This window comes from Perca flavescens, chromosome 21, assembly GCF_004354835.1.
Source record: "Perca flavescens isolate YP-PL-M2 chromosome 21, PFLA_1.0, whole genome shotgun sequence".
NCBI lineage: Eukaryota > Metazoa > Chordata > Actinopteri > Perciformes > Percidae > Perca > Perca flavescens.
The window spans coordinates 18,012,275-18,035,849 of NC_041351.1; the positions used below are offsets into that span (position 1 = coordinate 18,012,275).

Consider the following 23,575-nt stretch of genomic DNA (forward strand, 5'->3'; position numbering starts at 1 on the left):
GGTAAAAGCAAATCTAAAATAAAATAAAATAATAACAACACACAAATACACTCAGAGCACTGAGGTATGCGTGCATAGGCGCTCTTGGCTGAAAGCTGGGTTTCACCACGACTTCGCCTGGAGCGCAATATGGGGGGAGCCAATAGAGCCAATGGGAAGGCAGCTTCCAGTCCAGCTCTTTATAACTCTGTGTCACAGGGGCTGAGCGATGCCACAACCAAGTAACTGCAGCTGGGAGAGTTTCAGTGGACTATTATCTCTCTAACGCCGTTCAAATAGCGCACACACCAATTCTTTATTGCGATTTTGCTTTGCGCACTCCACAACAAAAAGAATCCACCACTGGACTTTCTTTACTCTGGAGGGCTGCTTCCACCATGAGCGTCGGACAGACGTATGAGAAGAAGATTGCGAGTATTTTGACCGATCTACCAGGATCTATGAGTTGCCACCCGAGCTCCAAGGACTCTCCTACTCTCCCCGAGTCTTCGGTGACAGACATGGGCTACTACAGCGGCCAGACGGGCCCGAGTCATCACGAATATTATCAGAGTCAAGCGTACGGACAGCCCATGAACTCTTACCACCACCAGTTTAATCTGAACGGAATGGGAGCTGCTGGAGCGTACGCGACCAAATCTGAATACCCGTACACAAATGGCTACAGACAGTTCGGACATTACAACAGAGATCACCTGCAGGCCTCGCCTCCGAGCTCAGGTAAATGTTGAGATAATCATCGGTTATTTTAACGCGGCCGTGTTTACCTCCAGTGTGCGTAATGTCTTCTGGGCGCTAAGGTCAAGTCGCTTGAACGGGCTGAGATAATCTTGTAAAAGAGCCCTGAATGTACATTAAATCCTATCGTCCTACCAGCTATAATTATCAGCTATTATTATCTTAATTCAATGTATCACCTGTTATTATTATTATTATTTGTAAGTTTCCTTTAGTTTTTGCAAAATATATCTCGTAATACGAGACAATACATATGCAGTGCTGACATGTCAAATCACAGGCTTTCTTTACCTTTCGTGTCCCCCAAAAAAATTTCCTCACAAGGCAATGTGGTATGTTCACTTGCCCGTGTACTATTTCTTTTATTATGTAGGCTATTTGCTCAGTGGCCTACGTTAATATCGGGTTTTAACAGCTTGGCTGGGAACGAGCCAGTCCATAAAACAACAATGGTTTGATTAAAGCTAATAATACTCACTCCATGAGTTTTAACATGTTACCACTGGCTGCCAAATTGGAAATTTGACAAAATATAATGATCCCGTCTGAGTGATGTAGTTTTTATTTTTGTGGTATTTGCCTTTGAAGTTGCCATATTTTATTTTTACGTTAAAGCAATTTTGCCACACTAATATGACAAATAATGTCACAAGTATAACATTTTAGTGTTTTTACGCAGACAATTGTAACCTAATTTTGTAATGGTTTCATTTTTATTTCATTATGCTTCATGTTTTTTTTTACACTTTATGGCTGTTCAAACTTTTTCTTGATTGTCTATTTCATAAAAAAAATGTTGTCATTTTTGTTTTTAGTGAAAGAAGAACCAGAGCCTGAGGTCCGCATGGTGAATGGAAAACCGAAAAAGATCCGCAAGCCGAGGACGATCTACTCCAGCTACCAGCTCGCTGCCCTGCAGAGGCGCTTCCAGAAGGCGCAGTACCTCGCTCTGCCCGAGAGAGCGGAGCTGGCGGCTCAGCTTGGCCTCACCCAGACACAGGTAAGCTTTTCTCAGTCAAATACTGCAAAACGTTTGTTAATATGCATTTAACATTTATTTAAAAAAAAAACTTTATATTATAAATATGTTATAGCACTTTATCTTTTAATTTTCGGTTGCATTGGAATTCATTTTCGCTCTCTTATTCTCCAAGGTTAAGATCTGGTTCCAGAACCGGAGGTCCAAGTTCAAGAAACTGTACAAAAACGGCGAGGTTCCCCTGGAGCACAGTCCCAACGCCAGCGACTCCATGGCCTGCAACTCCCCGCCCTCCCCCGCAGTCTGGGAGAACAGCACCCCTCAGAACACCCCGATCAGCAGACCTCAGGTCCCGCAGCAGACGCACAGCTCGTCGCCGCCATACCTGGAGGATTATAACAACCACTGGTACCAGCAGGGATCACACCTACAGCACCCTGGCACCGTGCACCACCCAGTCCCTCAGCAAAGTGTGGGAGCTGTTTATTAACAATGACTCAGGAGCAGATATTTCTCCTCAAACGAGGTCTCTCCACAATGACTCTGCAGAGCAAAGGGGACTGGACCCGGAGCAGGCCGGAAGTGAAACGTTTATTATTTTTTTTTTGGATGATCAAGAATCTTTCAGAAATGGGGTTCCATTCACAAAGCACATAAGGGATTTCTGATCACTTGTGGCAGCATATTTAACGGACATCTGGCGTGTGTGTGTTTTTTTTAAATTATTTATCGCTTCTGTTGTATTTCTTTCACTCCTTTTGTAAATGAATATGCAAAGTTTTTTTTTTTAAACAAGCAGCCTGACCACAGACCGAATATTGACAACATTTTGCAGTTGATCCACGCTGCATTCAAATCATGCATGTGGGTTTGTAGAGAGCGCGTCAAAAAAAGAACTCAGGTCATATTTATATGTAGGCTATTTGTACAAAACGTCGAAGGCTGTAAATATGTGTTTATATGCAGAATCACTATGATATGCACTGTGGTGCTTCCAAAATCATTCTCATGTTGATGTAATTAGTCCACTTGTTGCCTTCTTGTCAATTGAATAAAGGTGTTAATTGTATGTTGTGTGTCTAGCCCCTTTATAAACAGGCTGCTGTCCAGCCGCCTTTTTTTTTTTTTAGATTTAGGACTATAAATCAAATGTATTAGGTCTATAATGTGCACACGACCTCATTCTTAACAGTGCAGGAACAGTTTGTGAGAGCAAAGAGTGTATTAGGAATTAGTTGAACTTCTTTGGAGGAGAAAAATTATAAAGTAAATCACAATTTAGATCACTCACTTTGAATCACTTGGTCAAAATGTGCTTGCACTGGAAGCAGGTTCATTCAGAATTAGCTGCGTATAATAATATAATCCACGCATCTTTAGGTCTAAATCATTACTAATCCGCTTGAAATACAGTCGTGTGCCATAATATACTGGGTAGAAGATCATAGTGGCAGTGTTTAAAGAAGTTATTTGCATGCCTATTCCAGTTAAGGTACATTAGGCCTGTATATATTTAAAATGTTGCATAACAACACCCGTGCATCTGTATCGGTTTTGTCTTTGCAAGATCTTTTTTCTTAACCTAATTTTCAATGCTCAAAATTGTTGTTCATCACACTGACCCAAAGTATATAGAGTATAGTATAGACGGTAATGGTCACAGCATAATGAGCGCACTGTGAGCTGCGTGCGAAGCAAGAGGCGACATGCAAGCAGACATGTTGGAGTCACTCGGTTTTATTACTATTGTGCTGCCAGATGATAAGAGAGAATTCAGCGCGTTGCGCACACAAACACACAGGCACGCACCTACGCACGCACGAGCGGGGGGGTGAAGCAAGTCTGTTGCACGTGCGCGCAGCAGGATGGATGGAAGCGCTGCCAAATATTGACGGTATAAGAAAACACAACCTCTTTTTGTGTGTGTGTGTGGAGTGTTACACTTTAGACACTGGCTTTCATTCTGTTGGATTTGGCAAAGTAGTTCTGGTAAAAAAAATAAAAAATAAAAAAAAAGATCTGCTGATAAGCGGGTTTTTACACCCAAGTCATTCATCTGATGACGTACTTTTTACCCAATATTTAAGGACGGGTTCTACAACAAAAGGTGGAACATTCAAACTTTGTTTTTAAATATAGGCAAAAGGTCTTCCCAGGTGATAAAACAGAATAATGTGATCGACTGTGGCACGTGTGAAACCCGGGGAGTGTAGTGATATGAATTAGCTGAGAGATGTTAGATAAACATAACAACTTCTCCGATAATGACTGTTAATGTTAATCAGCGAAACCTCCTCCCTTACTGCGTCTTCAAAACTAATAACTAATGACAGTGGACAATAACCTCAGTTTATTCACATGCATTATTAAATATGCTGCCCAAACAATTACATGATATAGAGAAACGTACCCACATGAACCACCACGGCGCCATTAGCCTATGAACAGAGACAAAATGTAGCCAGGGACATTTTCTACCGCGTTTAGTAACTAGAATGGTATGCGCCCTCGGGCTGGAGGTGTTACTGTATGAAACTGTATTGCAACATTGTGTCATTGCAATGATTTCAGAGCATTAGCTTTAAATGTAGAAGTGAACATGTTCATCTTAAGCCATCTCAAGTCTCACAGTGTGCCTTATAGCAAATAAGGCACGCTCTCCAAATGGATATTTTTGGATTTTCTTGCATCAAAAAGAAAGAAATGTTGGCTATGTTGGAATAATACTTTACTAATGATCCAATAATTATTCTTTCTTCACTGAAATTCTACATATATATTTGCTCACATTAAAGTATCATTAAATGGGGTTGTAGCATAATTTTGACGTAGGCCTACCTCCATGAAGAAAATTCAATTTAATATGATAAAGAAATATATTCATATGTTGAAAAGTTTCTTTTGGCGATTTGTTTTTCACCTTGATTGGCTCGACTCTAGAGCACATACAGCTGACAAATACACTGGGAATGGAGACTTAGCTCATACACTTGCAAGGGATGGGTTAATGGGAATTATAACAATATAGGCTAGCAAACCATAATAATTGATATTAAATAATATCTACAATCTATTTAGTTGGATGTATTATATTTCAACAGAATTTATTTAATTGATAATTTAAAAGTGTTTACTGTAATTTTTGAGTCCAAAATGATGCATTTATAGGGGAAAGAATATTTACATGGTCACATTCTGGCATCTTTGACACCTGTGACAATTTATTCATTCTAAACAAAATACATACTGTACATAAGTCTACCAAACTTCACATATATTCTTTCACCATTTGTCAAAACAAAATCCTTTTTCCGTTAATGTGCCCCCCTTTACTTTATTTCCCTGAACTCAACACCAGTTGTCTACAGCCTCACTCATCATCTCAGTGCACTGTGCTGATTTGACAAAAGCACCATGAGTACTATTGCCTTTTAATATCAATGAAATCTCATCAAGAGTACATGCGACCTCCCCTCGGCTGCTCCCTCAGCGTGTGTGGCCCCCGGGCTGTGGTTGACAGGGGAAACATTTGTGCCGAAGACAAACGTGTGTTCGCTACAGGCTGCACTTGTGTGTGGGCTGTCAGACGTGTCCATATATGTCATCTCTGAACATTAACAAGTGTAAGTAGCCATCGAGGTGGTGGTGGTGAACTGTTGAACTTGAATGTGATCCTGCGTGGCACAACATCACAGCACCCTAAATAGAGCCGATGCTGTGAGCCCTTCTTCCACCCTGCAACAGAGTGATGTCGGCACTCGTCTCTGGGGTGCACCGATATGGGTTGAGATGGAGGTCGGGAAACTGAAATGTATCCATGGAAAGACTCGCAGCAGCTGGTCAACACTTAGCCCGGGCCCTGGACGAGCCTCGGCTGCATTAGGATCACTCACTCTCTCCGTTTTGCTGTAAACTGGGATGAAATGAAGGCAGAATGGCATCACTGACAGCTGTGGACTGGTGAACCCTGGCTGACCTCAGGCCAGGGCCCGGGCTGGGCTGCTCAGGCATTAGCCCAAAGGACCCCCAAAAAATTGAAAATGTTGCATCTAGACATAACTTCCAAAGAAACAGACCTTAAAAACTGCAACTAAAAAAGAAAAGAAAATAAGTGTCACGCCCTCCCCCCCCACGTTTGTGTGCCTGGCCTTCTTAGAGCCAGTTTGAATCCATTCTCAATGTGTGCGTGCATGCATGTCTTTCTGCCAGCCAAACACACACACACACACACACACACACACACACACACACACACACATATATGTGTGTGTGTGTGTGTGTGTGTGCCCCAAACTAAGTCAAGCCTTCCTTCAGATGAAACCAAATAATGCATTCACTCTCTCTAACAGGGAAGCTGCTCACAATTACCAGATGTCAGATCACTCAAGTTAATAACAATAATCACCCCAGAGACCTGCCTTGTCAATTCGCCCATTCAAAGCAACTGGGATTTAATTACAGGCTATTTTCCCTCCTATTACTATCCTGAAATTAAAACCCATCAGACACCTTGTATCTGATAACTCCGACCGTCTGCCGCAGCGTTGATACAGTCACACTTGCCTTTATCATTACCATTCAACCCATCTTGCAGGCTTCCGTCCCCTCCTCTTAACTTGTCTATTACACGAGGAGCCTTTTCACTTTCCCTTCAATCTGCCTGCATGATAATTGGCCCCCGTTTGAAAGGTCCTACTCCGTCTGTCCAACTCCACAAGCCATTATTCTAATCTGTACATGTGAAATTGCCTATAATTTTCCCTGATGCCCCGTCACTTGCTTCTTCCTCACCGGGCCCAGCATGTTTAACAAAGCACATAATGATCAGGAATGGTGGAAAGGGCACGAGGGTGTGTATATATAAAGAAGAAGATGTTAATGTAATACAATGCATGTCGTTCTGTGAGAAAATCAGCTTGGAGGAGTGAAAACACGGGGCTCCGATGTGGCTTTTGTTCTTCAGAGAAACACCACAGGCTTTAGATCTCCTGAACAAGGCTGCACTTCTCTGACCAAGGTAAGACAGGACGGTGCATGACATGGCGGTCATAGCAGCTTGCATGTTAGACGTGGGGATGGCATATTTATTTAAAATGCAACAATGTGTGTGGGTGTGCAGAGAGGCTTTGCTGTAATTAAAAGGTGTGTTTATCTTAAAATAACAGCTGAACCAAGAATTTAAGTGAGAAAGTGCAGATTTAAAGTTATTAATTAATGTATTGGCATGTACTGTAGTTGATACATTTAAAAGTAGGGATGCACAATATATCGTTTAAAAAAAATCATAATATTGCGAAAGGCTGCGACATATCGCCAAAGACAATAGATTTTTTGTGTTAGTTGAAAGAAAATATCAGCAGAAAATTGCACTTTAAAATATAATCTCTATCTATATATCTATCTATATCTATCTATATATATATATATATATATATATATATATATATATATATATATATATATATATATATATATATATATATACACACACACACATTCAATTCACTGTTCAATTTGTTCAATAAAAGAATGTTGGAGATGATTTCCTTTCATTTGTTTTTAAATCCAACAAGTAATCTGTTGCATTTAAGCAGAAAACTGAAAGCAGCAGAACTGAGTTCACTTTAATGTCTATTATCGTAATATTGTTCTCGTGATATTCAACATTATCACATATGACCTGTTTTCTTCATATTGTGCAGCCCTAGTAGTGTTATTGTTCTAGGAAGCTCTCTGCTTATAGGCAGGGTGAGTGAAACACCTTTGCAGAATATATGCCACGACCCTTTAAAATTACATCACACATGAAGAACTAAACCTATATTAGATGTTGCTGTATTTTAATTAATTCCTGGTATTATTAACAATATATCTCCCTAAAAACAGCATGCGAGACACAGCATTAGACACACTGTATCTAATGTTTGCCAGACAGCCTAGAAGACAGCAGAGTGATGAATGAAAAAGACAAAAAGAAGTCACTGGATGTTTCTTTAACGCGCTATTCGGTTTCATTATTTAAAGCTCAACACAAGAGCATCAGCACAAATTGCGGCGGTGTTTGCGAAGATATAAATAGATAATTCTCTGTTTAGACAATGGAAGCGCCAGAATGTGCAAATCAGTGAAAAAGACTGTAAATCAGGCGCAAGTTTATTGGAGGAATAGCGTAGCCATTTGTCATCCTATTATGACAACGGCGAGTTTTCTGTTTGAGTTCCCTCGAGAAGAGAGTGAAGGAAGAGATCGTTAAAATGCTGTCTTGCACGTGCTATAGCCACTCCTCACGGCATAGGTCACTCTCTGGTGAAAAATAAAACAAAGATCTTTTACTCCTCGACGGAGCGGCCGCAGGTTCGACTCCTGCGGCCCTTTGCTGCATGTCATTACCCCTCTCGCTCCCCTTTCATGTCTTCAGCTGTCCTGTGAAAAGAAAGGCCTAAAATATATATATAAAAAAATGTTGCAGTGCTGATTTTTAAATTCAAAGAAACTCTTTGGAAGGCACGTGTCGTCATAGCCTATTTGTCTGTGCGTAAAAGTTACACCGAACATAAACACAACCGTGCGTAAAGGTGGCACCCACCGCCTTTGGTTTACTATGCTGGGAATTTCGTTAGTTTTAAAGTCAAAGTAATTGTCCTAAAACATGAAAGTTAAAAAGGGGTAGTGAATAGGATACAAGCAAACAATTTTGATTTTTTACTTTTAATCAGGAATCAATCGGCAGGTGTTTTGACAAAACATGACTGGAATGTATCCAAGCAGATTTTCGTCCATCAGCAGGAGTGTTGACGGACAAAAGACAGCTGATGTCCCAGCTATGAATTATCTCACGGACTGAGCTGTGGGTGGTTAACAGAACTCTGCACATGACAGTAGCCGGGCTCGAGATGCTGTACTTTATCCACAGCTCATGGACGCCTTTACGCTTTTGTTCAGGAGTCTCGCAGATGACTGCGGTTGCCATTCATTTAGACTTCTGTAAGTCACCGGCTCTTTAACAGTTTGATGGATAAAATCACACGTCCATTTACTTACTTTTATGTATATATATTTGACAGTAAAAACATTTCCCTGATAAAAGCTGCAACCAAAACAAACACATCACACAAAAGATTCATCACAATAATGTCCATCCAACAGCTATTTATTTGCATAATTCTGGACCACCTGAAACGCTTTTGCTAATAAAGTAGACCCATGCATACTATATATGTGTGTATATATATATATATATATATATATATATATATATATATATATATATATATATATATATATATATATATATATATATATATATTAAATGCCTCTATCCAGAGTCTCTTGATAAACTGCACACATACTAAGTCCATATTTCAGAAGCCGTGCACCAGAAGATGCATGGTCGAATTTAGCGGTGAAACGTGAATTCAAAACGCACACTAAATAGAAAGAATATGAACAATCTCTATCAAACACACTATTTAAACACAATTCAGTTCTGAGAGGAGGCCTCGAGAGAAACCAGCGAGTTCAGTGTGAAGTGCGCTTCATATAGGCCGAGCGCCTGGCCCGCACGAAACAACCCACTCACATCATCTCAGCCCTGGGCACCGCGTCCTGATGAGGAGGGTGGTGGTGGTTTGGATACCAGTGACCAAAACTGTTCATGTAATTGTTTGGGTGCATTTGGGCTCCTTTGTTCGCCATGGAGACTTCCCAAAGCTGGGGGAGCCCGGGGGAGCACGGCGAGATGGAGCTAGTGCTGTGGAGATGTTCTCCCTCTGATCCGCTGCCATGCTTCATGATCTTTTTATACTTGGAGCGCTTATTCTGAAACCATATTTTAACCTATAAAGAGAAAATGCACATAATTGTCACTGTGGTTAAAGATCAGCAGTAATATAAAAGGCAAATTATACCGCAACAGGCGTTTTATTAGCATTTACACTCCCCCTCTCTCCCCCTCCCCCAATTAAACAAAATACACTTTTAGAATTGGCCTTAAGTGAATATCGAGAACAATAAAACCCTCATAACTCTCATCTTCTTTGGGTTGTTTTTGCAAAGCCCAGGCTTACAACTGGCGCATTGTTGGCCGTTCGGCCTGGCTGCATTAAAACGGAGCTCTCTTATTGTTCACCGCTTTATGAGTCCAGTGGTGCATGAGTGTGACAGCAACAAGCCGAGACTGAAAGTATTGTGAAATAAAAACAACCGCAAAGGGCGCTGCGGTAGGTCACTGACAATTTCTGCTGATTGCAAAGTAAAAAAGTATTTTTCCACGAAAACAATGGTGTGAAGATTCATTATTTGTACCAAAATGCCCAAATTAAACACTCTATAAACATCTGAGCAGCACAAAAGGTTGATCATTGTTGAGATTGAGGGATTAGGAAAAATGTGCAGGAGACAGCTCAGAAGACAGTCAGTCGTTGATGTGTTTATCTGATTTTGAAACTCCAAACAAAGAGGGAATTCAGGCGAATCGACACAATAAAGACCTATGTTTGTTCCTTGAATGATACATTGACAGCGACGCGTGCACCTGTTTTGTCTCCAAATGATGTTTACACATGGCACTGAAATTATTCCCAAGATGTCCTTTTTCAATTCCTGTATTACCAAACATTTAATTCACAGAATGCACGTGAAGAATTAAACACAGATAAATAAATTGTATTCAAGCTCATAGGGAACTTGTTGGATATTATAAACTATATTCCATAATAAACTACTGACAAACCCTTGAAATCAGGTGAGAAGCCCTAATTCTGCAGATCTGCAATGGCTGATTTTTCTTTTTCTTTTGATAGCCTAGTTTTAGAAGTGCGGTCATGCTACATTCACGGAGAGCATTTCAAGGACCAGGGTTGACAAAGGAAATACCGCCATGAAATTAAGTATAGTAAATAAGACAGGCATTAAAGGATCAAGTTACAAATCACAACAATTTGCTTTCTCATTTGATCTCCAGAAGCGCAGTGATCCTTAATCATATCCAGCAAATAAGCGGTTTCTTTTTCACGCATTTCAACGTCTTCTTCCTCTCAGTAATATCTGTCTTCAGTCTGCTTTAAGTCTTTTAAATGCTAAATATTAGCCCAGCAGTTCTACTTAATAAGCCACAATGCTAAATAGTACAGGCCTGGTAGTTTAGGCTGAATAATAGTGAAATTATTACAACCTCCTTTAATACCTGCAATACTCCTACTAACACTAATAAATAATAGGCCTAATGATAATACTAATAATAAGCTAATAATATGCATATATCTTTGACCGCACACCCTACATTTCCCACGATCCATTGAAGGACTGCTGGGTGAGTTGAAGGCCCACCTGAGTCTGGGTGAGTCCCAGTTTGGCTGCCAGGTCGGCGCGCTCCGGTAAGGCCAGGTACTGGGTCTGCTGGAAGCGCTGGTGCAGAGCCTGCAGCTGCAGACTGGAGTAGATGGTCCGAGGCTTCCGGATTTTCTTCCCCTTGCCATTTAGACGAATGTCCCTGCTTTCAATCACCGTGGACTTTTCGCGACCTTGTAGATTGAAGAACATGAAATGAAATTGGGAAAGTTTTGATTTATAACTTGTATTATTATTACTACCTACACTTGTATAGGTCGAGACTAAAATATGTCACATTTGAGCAGAGTTTTAGATTTTCCCTGATCTTCTCAGAAAAACCAAATCTACCATCTTAAAGAGAGCACTGCTCACACAGGAAATACAGTGCCTGACAGGCCCGCACTGCATGCTATAAACACAACACTTCTATGGCCTGAAAGCCAAAACATGTAGCTTAACTTGTGCGTTTTTATTTATTTGACTATCATAATCATGTCCATAAACCGTTTGATTTTAGTTTTATTAAATGACACAGCGATGAAAGGGCTTTTGTTTTCTGTTAACGTGCACTAACGTTGAGGGTAAAAAAACGAGTTCCTGGGGTAGGACGTGGCTACACGGGCCATAACTCGACTTTCCCACGGAAAATTATGGTCAATAAAATAAATGGCACCATCTGACTTCATTACGTAACATGAGTGGTAAAGAGGGAGCATCCCTGGGAGGCGGTGGTTGAATGCTAGGCCTTGTTTGGACATTAGTGAGAGTTAAAACATGCCTGCTGACGCCCATGCCTCAATTAAACTTTCAATAAAACACATTAGGCCTATATATGCTGGGAAAAAAATCGACTTTATTTATTTACTAAACCTTAAAGTGAACTATTTTTCTCATTATTAAAATGGAGGTGGGATGGAAATACGCGCCCATGCAGTGCGTAATTGCGCCTGATGCCAAATCAGACTTTTATATCCATAAATGACACATTAACAACTATAACAGTTTAGCCCAGCTCGATTTGACTTTCTCACATACCTGTGTGCTCTAATCTGCTGTGGGCCAGACTGCTGCTGTTGCTGTGCTGGTAGGACATGTAAGCAGACGGAGCATGAGTGCTCACCGCGCCGGGGTAGGCGTAGCCAAAAGAGCGGCCATAGGACGCGCTGCCAGGAAAAGAACTTTCGTGCTGGGAATGCCCAGCAGCATGCAAGCCATGAACGGGGTAAATGTGAGAGAGTCCGGGGGAGTGCTGCTGGTGTGCCGGATGTCCGTGGCCAAATTCTAGGAAGGCCGATTTGGAGGGATCTGAGGCATTCAGACTGTCAGGCATGAAACCCATAGACATCATTAGCTAATACGCGAGTCCATAAACCCGTCGCTCTGAAGAGGATTTCATCAGTTCTGTCGGGCAGCGAGGAAAACTTGGAACAAATCCACACTTAAGTCCAATGCTTTGCGCGTGAAAAAAAGTTCCCTGCAGTGAGAATGAGTTATTACAGCGTGCATGTTCACAACTGTTTAGGAGGCAAACAACGAATAAAAGCGAAAGGGATCCTTCTTGACATCATTGGAGGAGCTGACATGGTTCTTCAAACACCTCCTGCCTGCAGAGCCTCGAGCACACTGCCTTCTATCTGCGAGCTCTCTGATTGGTCCGCAGCAGCAAGCTGTCACTGGAGCTCCAGCATTATGAACTTCATTAACATATGATAAAGCATGCAGCTCTGCAGCCAGCAGGGGCCTCCTGCTATAGATTATTAATTTATTTGGGCATATTTAGACATTTTATTCTGGTTTATGTTAGAATGCCATCAAGTTATTTACACCATCAAATAAAAAGGCGTTACTTAATATGGTCTGGATTTTCCTGCTTTAGGAGATTTGATAACTTTGGTAGAATTTAAATTTGACTAAAAAGTTTTTATTTTTTGTAACGTTTTAAATTAAAATTTATTTTTTAGTTGAGTTACAAGAGCCAATGTTCGATAATTAGGCTGGCCAAAAATGCCATTTAATGGGTATGATATAAATGGATTAGGCAAGTGGCCAATGCAGGAGAACATACAATCTGAATTACAGTTAGCACCATTAGCATAACCATATCTGGTGTTAATAAGTCAAATAAAATGAGATTTGAAATTGTTTCATTAATAAAGTTAATGCACTTAATTTTCACCAAAAATTGTTTTTAAGTTTCAGTTATTTTAGTTATAGTTTTAATAATTTAATAATATGCAAAGTTTATTAGAAACTCTGTATTGATTGAACGGAATAGATGACACATTTATGATTTTCCACATTATTTTCTGCTGTGGCACTGCCTCATTTAATGTTAATGCACTATAAGGAGTTTCACTGATATTTGGATTTTATTTTTTATTTTGCAGCAAGCATTCACATTTTTATTGTCTAACAGAATGTATAGACATTTCTTACACAACAAATCAAAGACAAATAAAATGCATTTTACTACAGAGACAATGTTGTTCACACTGTGTCCCCATATCATTCTTTGTCAAACTCAGGCTTGTTTAGGAAAGGACAACTACAAATTGTACAGTCCATCAACACTCCTCACTGGTGTTAATCAGCCAAACTGGAAGTAACTGATGTGCACCAGTGCACCAATAACACACTTTTAAAAAGTAGTTGTATAAATGCTTCAATACAAATCATTTCTTTGATTACTCTAAAAAAGAATGAAGATGAATAATTCAACTTGAAGAGGACAGAAAAATGGCAAACTCTCGATCCAAAAGCATGTTTGATTTCAATTTTACATGAAACTAAAATACTATGGCCACATGTCAATCACTTTTATTTCTATCTAAATGTCAGGTAAAATAAGGCAAACACAAACCTGCCAAAAGACGGCTGGATTGTGGCGCAGACTGCAGAGTCAGCAAAACACGTGTGGAGGTGCATGTGGATAAAGTGGGGGAGAGGGGAAGAAAATGGTGACCACAGGCTGAAAGAGCGACCCTGTTTCCATATTTCAGCCTCTGTTGACTCACTCTCAAGCAGAGAGTAAATCCACAGGTGGAAAACACAGTGGGAGGAGAAAAGAGTGGAGATCCTGCTATTAAGGCTTTCTTTTCAATTAATAGTCACCATGTGTTGCGGCACAGTTTGATACATATTCCATCTCAGCTAAATCACATGTAAACTGCAGAGAAATTATAAGCAGAGTGTTTGGTGGGTTGAGCGCGGTGCTGAGCTGCTGTCCAACCCCGTCATTTTGGTCATGTCCTACCCAGCCTGCAACTATGGGGGCTGGACTGCTTCCCGATTCCCCACAGGCCTCAGCCATGCAGCCAGCCAGAACAAAGCCACAAATTATTATCATAGAAAAGAAATTGAGTCAGAAAAAAATAAAAATAAAGCTGCTGAGAGGCCAGTTTCATATTGTGGCCTTGCATGTACTTCTTACTGGGAAATTATATCATGAGAGAATGCAATACTGTGTGTATTAGGAATTTACTGCAGCACTGTTGGTGTTGGGATTATGGCATAGCAATTTTTGCAGTTGGGCACCCAGTGACTGAGAGATTTTTGTTGCTATAGGAGCAGGTGTTGCATTTAGAGGGCAGTGGGCAAACAACAGTTCACAGGAAAGTCACACTTTTTGACACATGAATGAGATCAGGGAGGCCAAATGAAGATAAACACAAAAGCTTTGAAGACGCAGAGGCCTACGGGCATATGTGCACAGCTCTGTTGTGAGACACTTCAGCAGCTGAATGCACAGGATTGAGTCCTGGATGTGAATATCTGTCAAAACTGTGCAGGGCCAAAAAGGTGTGGGCACAAGGAGGGTATGAGGCATAGAGGGAGAGGGAAAGCAAGGTAAGGAGGCTCTTTAAGGCTTGTAATTATGTCTGTACTAGGGGTGAAGAACAAAGCCGAGCCCTGGAGTCATAGGGCAGGGATGAGTCCTAGCTGTGGTTGTCTGAATGCACGCAAAGGGATGACGTTAAAACGTCGCAGCCCAGACTCACTGGCGTCTACTCTCCTGTGCAGTGCACGTCTGCAGGTGTGTGTGTGTTCTCTCTCTCTCTCTCTCACACACACTCTCACACCCACACACACACCAGTCGAGTTTGTCCATCACGCAGCTTTGATGCAGAGTGACAGCATTCTTTGTGTACAAACCAAGAGCACATTCCCAGGCAACTGCCGCGGCTGTGATCTTCCCACTGGCACATCATGTTTTACAAGTAACCCTCTGTTGCAGGGGCCCGAGCCGAGCAGAGGCCTATAGACTCAGACTGACAGTCCACCACCTCGAAAGGATGCCAGGATTTATTATCACAGGCTCAGCTCACCACATAATAGACCCGAATAAAGACCCACATGTCCCATTTCAGCAGCGCACCATGACGGGTCTGAAGCTGTGGTGTGGGTTTGACACAATTTTCCCACCAGAAATGCATCAAAGTGTGGACAAGCCGTGAGAAACATGAACAATACCTAAACAGACACCTTTGCACATTTCTAGACGAAACACAGATATGGTTTCATGTATGCTTTTATACTTTTGTCTATGAATATTCTGTCCACATGGTCCCAGTGCTTCCCTTCGTTGCTTTTATACCTAAATATCCCATTCTGATGAGTCAAGCTTTCACATTTCCCTCATCGGTCACTGACACACCTTCCACTGCACAAAGCAGCTGTTTTCCAACCCTTTTGCATCAACAAAGTCAATGCAAACAATAGGATTTTTTTTTCTCTGACTGTTTTCTGCCTCAGGAAAGAGAAGGGAGCAGAGGAGGAGCCTGAGCAGAGCAGAGGATGAACGGCCTAATCTTTCCTCCAGGCGCCATCACACAGGAACACTAATATCTGCACGACCGGCGTCTCATTCCACAAGTGCAGCCACACCTGCTGGAGTTTGTGAGTGTGATTGTGTGTGTGTGTGTGTGTGTGTGTGTGTGTCTGTGTGCATTGTGTGTGTTGTGTGTGTGTGTGTGTGTGTGTGTGTGTGTGTTGTGTGTGGTGTCTGTGTGTGTTGTGATTGTGCGTGTTTGTGTGTGTGTGTGTGCGTGTGTGTTGGCAGCCCATGAGGGCCCCAAGAGTTCACCAGTGTTACATGATCAACATCACTCATTTTTACACACTTTCAAGACAACAATTACAGAAATATATGTCCTTTATTGCTAATTTTAATTAATATTTAAATGTAAGGTTAAGATTTCCCGGTTTCCAAAAGTGTCAATCTTTAATTATTTTTATTTTTTTTATTTAATGTATTTGATGTATTGATTTTATACATTTTCCATTTTTGCCAGAAAAATCTATATAATAATTAGGGCTGCAACAACGAATCGATAATATTCGATTACTAAAAAAGGCAACGAATTTAATTATCGATTCGTTGTGTCGCGCAACTAGGCAACCTAGTCTCGGAGATAAAAAAAAAAATTGAGTTCAGCGCAGAGCGGAGCGAAAGAAAAGAAAAAAGAGCAGAGCGGGGGTAGAGGAAATACGGAGAGAGACCGGAGAGACCCGTAACGTTGTTCTGAAACACTCGGCGGAGGCAGAGAAATCAGAACGACCCAAGTCATCCAAGGTGTGGGAGCATTTCACACTAAATAAATCAAAAACGTGTTAATTGCAAGATAAGCAAAAGAGACACGGCATGGCAGGGGCGCACCACGGTGATGAGTCAGCACCTAAAACGTAAACATGTTGGAGTCCTTGATGAGGAGGAAGAGAGTTCAACAGCAGGGTAAAGTCACTACACTATCCTACTTCTGTTCCGTTCTGAAGTGAGCTCTTCTGGTGCTGCTGTTTACTCGTTATCCAGCTGACTAGCATGACAAGCTAGCGTTAGCTCGGTAATAACAGTAATAAAGCAGGGGTGGTATAGTTTGCAAGACTAAAGACACGGTTTTATTCACTCGCCTTTTTTGGCCCATTAATTTTTCAATCTGTTATGTATATATTATGTGCTTTGTCCCATATCAGTTATTGTTGACAAATATAATAGTGTGTGGTGTATAAACGAACTTAACTTGCACTTACTACAATGATGGTAATAATTTAATGAATAAGTGTGTGTGTGTCTGTCTTTCTGTCTTTCTTGTCTGTATCTGCTATTTGGGTTACTTACCTTTACAAAACGATTAACTAAAACAATAAGTATGCATGTATTGAGTTGATGTAAATTAATGCTTTTTTTAAAATCCGATTCATCGATTAATCAAAAATAATCGACAGATTAATCGATTATTAAAATAATCGTTAGTTGCAGCCCTAACAATACTTTTGTAGAAAACATTCATGTTTGCAATTATAATGAAATATTTTAATTCCTTTAAATTATGTTTATAATATTTATATTTTCTTGAACTTAAAATATGATAAATAAAAATAAAATACAATTTGATTCATTAAATAAAACGTATGTCCATAATTAATTTCTAGTAGCCTACTGTAGGAACTAAAAGGAAGGTCAATATTCTGTTAAAAACAATCTTGCACAATTAATTTACATTATGAAAAGAAAATCTGCAATTGTCTGTGCAACTAGACTATATGTCCAAATAAGGAAATAAGAACATGGTATGCATATACAAATAAAAATAAAACAGTTGTTATGTATTTGTTTATTAATTCCGTATGAAATATTTATTCCGACGGTAAAATATAAAAGGCCCTTCTGCGTGCACGTTTGCCTGAATTGTTTTGTAATATCTATAAAGCTCAGTTTTCACTGACCAATTAGAAGTGAAAGTCAAATTGTAAATTGAAAAGCAACAAAAGAAATCGACTTAATTAAACAGGTGTTTGTCAACATTTGGCACAATTATATATATAAAAAAAAACAGGGCGCGTGGACAACAACTAATTATACAAATTAAATCAATAATAAGTAAAAACGAACACAAACAATGACCCCTAAAAGCCAAAGTGAATAGGCTACTATTGCGTGGGAAATGGCGGAGTGTGTCTGGTCTTTTGGCTCAAGCTCTGAATTCATCATTGGCATAATTGTTGCCAGACAGCGGATGACAGCAGCATCGCTGCCTGCCGCTCACCGTTACACTTAAACTTTTAATTGATTGGTTGAATTGGTTGAAGCCTCGTCTGGAATCCTTTAACCTTAATACGCATATAAGCCATTCTGGTGCAACCTGAGCTCGGTGTCACACAGGGCATCGGATTTAAACGGCTTCATTTGTAGAGAGCGGCGGTCATATGTCTAAATTATACATTGTTGATATTTTTTTTTTTATTCCAGCCGTCTGGTTGCGCCTCAAATAAGCATTTGGTACCATTTCTGACGGTGGGCCGCTGACATACACACAATAATACTCTCATTTAAAATACCGCAGAATCACGCAGTAACCCGTCCACACAAATGCAGGCAGAGGCCAGCTGATGGACAGGCAGTGGGACAGTTGTGGCAGTGCGTGGGGTTCCAGCCCAGTGCTTTGGCTGGAGGTGCACCAACAGTGTGTGTGTCTGCTCCACATCTGGAACAAAGAAGCCATGTCTGGGTCTACCCTTGGTGTTTACAGCTCTGTTGTTTTTTCACACTGCTCACAAAAATCTTGCCCAAACACACATTCCAGACTCACCAGCTCAACATGGGGAGAAAAAAAATTACTATATTTTTCCACTGTAAATCTTGCCCCCAGTACCAGGGGAGGCGGTTAGAAAAACAAAAGCTGGAAGCTGGCACGGATCAGTGGGGCGACAAGAGGGTGGTAGTGGCTCGAGGGAGCAACAGTTGTCTCCGTGTGAGGATCCTGACAGGCCTGGTGGCGGAGATGACACATAGTTCATCTGAGGTCAAGGGGTGTGGGGGGGTGTCATCATGAGCTGCCAGGGCTGCTGGGTTTGTTTACAAGCATCTAAGGAGACATCTGACATTACATTCAAAGGACCTCTACTCAGGCCATTTTTCGAGAAAATAAAGTATGAAGACTGACAATATTTTCAGGCCATAAATCTCCTCTAGAAACTATAAAAAAAAAAAGATTTACAATGCCCATAAAGCCAGTAGAAAGACCTATATGATTAACGAACTGCAGATGTTTAGACAAGAAAAATCATTTAACTTCTAGCCCTATACTGTAGTTTTATTCTCTGCCCCCCCTCCCCCCTCCTCTCATCCCCTCTCTCTCTCTTGAAAGCAGATTAGCTGACAGACGGACGTGGAAATACTGAACATACCGGACAATGATTTGCCCAGGGGAGTCACACATGCACAGCCAATCAACACGCCATAACACATGGCTCAGGGTTGCCAGGTTTAGACAGTTTGTCCTGTTAAAGACCGGTTTACCAGGCCCAAGGATTATCCATCTGAAGTTACCTGCCCCTCTGGGTAACGTGAAGCCCCCTTTGTGGTCTGCAGGGCAACAGTGTGCAAGGAAGCAGCAGTTTGAAACGCCAGAGGTGATGGTTATGACAAGCCTCGGAGGAGCGGACATCTGTCTGGGCAGCAGGACGGATCATCTGGGCAGGGTTGCCAGGTTAAGTGACAGTGGGCACACAATACTCCACTATCATATCCTCCTATCTGAAAGGGGTCTAAAAAAATTTGAGAAACATGACCTACGTGTCAAAACAAGTTTCCAGCAAAAGTACAGACATCTACAGCAGCTCTCCTATTATACACGAATATCCTTTGAATAGAGAATGAATATTTGGCCTGATATCGTGATCGCACAGCCGTGAGGTCAAAGCCATTTCTTTATAGCTCTTCAATGGGAACAACTTGACGGGATCAAGTTCAGCTACTGACAACAAGCCCTGGCTCTGTCAAGTGTTAAGTTCCATTGTGACGTACAATAGGACACAATGGCCCCACAGCACCCAGCCTGTACCACGCTGCCTATCAAATGACAACGTCTCTCAGAGAAAAACTTGGCAAACTGATTTAAAGATTAAGATATGTGTATTGTATGCATCATTTGTATCATGCAGCGTGGGAGTATGTTATTAGTCAGCGCACTGTCAATGAAAAAAGAAAGTTTTCTGGAGATAAACAGTAGAAATCCATCCAAATTGAAGCTCACTCTTAAAGTAATCAAAGTGATCCCAATGTGTCCTGGGATTTATACTTGCAAACATATTTAATAGAACATACTTTCAACTGTAAATAGATTTCACACAGTACTCAAAAGCAAGCAAAAATAATAAAAATAACAATGTATCCTTCTTTTTTAACATTTCTCTATAATTTCAAAACAAACTAAATGTTATATTAAAGAAGATAAAAAAAAAAATTAAGGCCAAAATTAGGAAGTTTGCTCTCAAGAATTAAATGTATTTATAATCTTTTTTAGTTTTTCAGTTCACATGGCCGCGTACATTTGCTTTGTGTGGCATTACTAAAGCAAGTTTGACAAATACAGTATTTGAACTCTCGTCATTCACCCGCCACGAATATACGTCTTTGCATCGACTTTGTATGAAATCACGCCGCATTATTTGCGAGAAACGCAGGCGGTGTGAACACCCCATTAGAAAGCAAAATAAGGAGACAGTTAAGAAAACATTTAAACCTATAACTGATTATTTGGCCACTTATGGGCAGCAGAAATGAGTTGTGAACCCAACATTGACATATTATTACCTTTGAATTGATTTGTTGAAGTTTTCAAACACAGTTGGCTATTTACACATCCTGCAGTTACAGAGCATCCAATAAATGACATGTTTGTGTCCACCTCATGGCTTTAAGTCCAAATTTCACTCTTTTTTTTTAGCTCTGATTTTGGTATACACCAACTCCTGTGTGAAATATCTGGCTCTTTAGCTGCTAAATGCTCCACTATATTTACCAGCTAGGCGCTAACTTTGTCTCTCTGCTGCTGCATGGTTCCTCTTTTCAGAGCTTTTACACTGAAAACAGCTGTCTGTCTTAAGACGATGCAGATGAGAGCTGGGAGACTGAACCAAAACCGTAAAGTTGCAAGACAGAAAACCAAAACAAAGACTTAAAAGAGGCAGTACAGCTCTGTGGAAATGAAGAGCCAGCGGATAATCTCTCTACAGCTTTTTCACTACAAGGAACACCTCTCACATACAATTATACAAGTCACGTGATGCGAGTAGACACGTTGCTGCTTGTATAAAAAAAAAATACTGCCTATAGCAGCTTTAATAACCGTTTTAATTAACACCAACTTTTAAACATTTTCTTCCTCAAGAAAACATTTACAAACACAGAGGAGACCTGTTGTGTACAACAAGCATTAATAAGTGAACAGTCATAGTAGACTACTAAGCTGCCTGGTGTTTAAAGTTTGCTCTCCTGACCCCGGCTTCGTCATGACCATTTTGCTGCAGTGCTTCAGGTGTTTAACCTTGTCATATTAAGGCGTTTGTCACTGGAGGGCTAGACGACTGGGGCCAGACTGGGCTGGGGATTTTAAAAAGGTCTGTGCTCCAAGATCATCAGATTGTCAGTTGCTGTCTGAAGCCTGCCAAGAAACATCAAAGCCTCAGAGACTTACACATTTCATCTTTGTACCTCAGCAAAAACAGGCCCTTTCTGCCTCCCTCCCCGTCAGCATTATCGCTAGTTTCTTTTGGTAATAAAAAAAATAAATAAAAAAAGGTAAACTTGAAACGATGAAATCAGACCAAGTGGGAAAAGGAGAATCACCTTTTTTGAGCATTTGTTTTAGACTTGTAGCTTTTGCGTGGATGCCTGACATGTCATGCCAGCGCTCTGTCAAGGCGAGGAGACGGTCTCAGTCTGAGCAAGCCCGGTCTCAGAGGGAGCAGCCTCCTATCAGCTCCTGGCCAAGATCGGTGCCTATGAAAGAGCTACCTGAGACAGAGATCAAAGTCAAGACAGGATACATACGCCTCGTTTTAACTCTTTCATCTCCTGCCTCCTCTACATGAATCATGACCCTTCACCTGTCTATCTGTTTGACCTCTGTCTGACTAATGGTATAGGCAGTCTGTGAGGCTTTTCTTTATTGAACAAGAAGAAAAACAGGTTGTCATTTTTTATTTTTTTTTAACTCTTCTCCAAAACAAATAGGACCTTGGTTTCTCAAAGTGAGGCTTTCCTCACAGTGGTGGAGGGCTATTTGCATTCCAGAAGTGAGAGTGAGGATAATTAAGCCATTTCCCCTCCAATCTATCTCCCTCCAGCCAGCCATCCTGGCAGCCCAGTAGATCAATGGGAAGTGCAGCTGCACAGCCCATGTGTGCCAGGCTGCGAGACGAGAGAAGAGAAGATTGGGGTTAAAACCCTCCTGGCCCTCAGATTGGCTCCATACCTGTGTCAAAGCACACTGGAACCAGCAGCTGTTGCCGGGCAGAACAGGGAAACGAAAGTTCTCACCCCATCTGTAAAAGCATTACACAGTTTCTGGCTTCAGGTCACTGTTTATTTTCTTAACAATTTGAGCTTAGATGTCTTTATCTTGTATTCAGCATCGTTTTGTACCTGAAAAGAGAGAGCTCTATAGTAGCAGCCGTTTCATTTCACCACTATGCATAAAGGAAGCACCCTTGGCTTCCATCACAGTCCAAACCTGTGCCTTGCTTTCCCTTAGGCACTCCAGACTGGCCACTCCAAAATCAATTAGCCAAATCGCATTTCACAAGAGTAGCTGAGTTCTGCTTTCAACGGCCAGGCCCCTCGGGTGTCACAGAGTCGGTTTAAAGGTGTGGGCACAGAGCCTTGGTTTAAATTGTGTGGGATTAGACCAAACAAAGAGCCATAGATATCTAGCCACACCTGTGCAACTTGCTCCTTAAGGACAGCTAATAGGGAGAGACTTTGGTCCAAATGGCGGGGGCTCAGAACTTAATCTCCAGGCTCTCGGGCCATTGCAGGTATCCATTTCCACTGTTCCCGGCAGCAGAAACTGTCCTGAACTTGGACGTAATCGCAGAGCCATCATGTAACAAGGACTTCCATCTCCGCTGCCCCTGCCAAGTCCAGGTGATCAATCATTTACATGTGTAATTAGGAACGGGTGTCAAAACAGAAACTGTACACTCACTCGGGGACCCTGTGTGCAGCGGGCTGACATCAGACTTGGCAAGTAGTGAGTAAACAGGGGCAGAGAGAAAGAGACAGAGAGAAAGGAGGAAAAATGAGATGCTGAGCTGGTTTTCAGCTTCTTACCACCCAAGGGGGGAACTGCTCTTCAGTATATCAAGTTATGTTGAGCAAATGGCTGGTGACTTCAATAATGGTTTGGGTACCTTACTGCGTTTATCCCTGTATTTTGAATACAACTAAAATGAAAACATGTTACTAAAATGAAAACATGTTAAGTCAAGCCAAGCTGTGTTTATTTGTGAAGGCCTTGCAGTCTTATTGGGCTTCATAATAACACCCACAGACTCAATCTCCATAACAATACCCAAACACAAATCGTGGGAAAACTAATTTTGTTAGGGATCAGTAGATCCTCTATCCTAAACAAGTCAAACTACTTCTGTGTGAGTCAAGTGGTTCAATGATCTCCTCACTGGCCAACCAGCCATTCAACCCATTTCAGGTCACAACAAGGGATTACACTGCAACAACAAACACAT

General features: G+C 41.1%; 2 protein-coding genes across 3 annotated transcripts in view; one reads left to right on the forward strand and one right to left on the reverse strand.

The window, feature by feature from the left end:
- Window positions 1-241: 241 nt before the first annotated feature.
- On the forward strand, window positions 242-2,207 carry dlx3b (distal-less homeobox 3b). Its single transcript, XM_028567283.1, has 3 exons — window positions 242-720; window positions 1,554-1,738; window positions 1,893-2,207. The coding sequence occupies exons 1-3, from the start codon at window positions 378-380 to the stop codon at window positions 2,205-2,207; spliced, it is 843 nt and encodes a 280-aa protein (XP_028423084.1). The 5' UTR covers window positions 242-377.
- Window positions 2,208-9,034: 6,827 nt separating this feature from the next.
- The window catches only part of dlx4b (distal-less homeobox 4b), a 71,663-nt gene continuing 57,122 nt past the window's right edge, over window positions 9,035-23,575 (reverse strand). Inside the window, exons 1-3 of one of the 2 annotated variants that reach the window (XM_028567282.1) lie at window positions 12,083-12,660; window positions 11,045-11,238; window positions 9,035-9,553 (exon numbers count right to left, since the gene is read on the reverse strand). In XM_028567282.1, coding sequence (XP_028423083.1) covers window positions 9,293-9,553; window positions 11,045-11,238; window positions 12,083-12,395 — 768 coding nt within the window. In that variant the 5' untranslated portion in view covers window positions 12,396-12,660 and the 3' untranslated portion in view covers window positions 9,035-9,292. Of the gene's footprint in view, window positions 9,554-11,044; window positions 11,239-12,082; window positions 12,661-23,575 lie in introns of those variants that run through there. The other variant, XR_003691278.1, reaches the window with a different exon arrangement.

Bases quoted from the DNA above. Each gene is read 5' to 3' on its own strand.
- dlx3b (XM_028567283.1), top strand. From the start codon at position 378: ATGAGCGTCGGACAGACGTATGAGAAGAAGATTGCGAGTATTTTGACC. The intron at 721-1,553 runs GTAAATGTTGAG...TTTTGTTTTTAG, and splicing joins GGCCTCGCCTCCGAGCTCAG to TGAAAGAAGAACCAGAGCCT. The intron at 1,739-1,892 runs GTAAGCTTTTCT...TTATTCTCCAAG, and splicing joins TTGGCCTCACCCAGACACAG to GTTAAGATCTGGTTCCAGAA.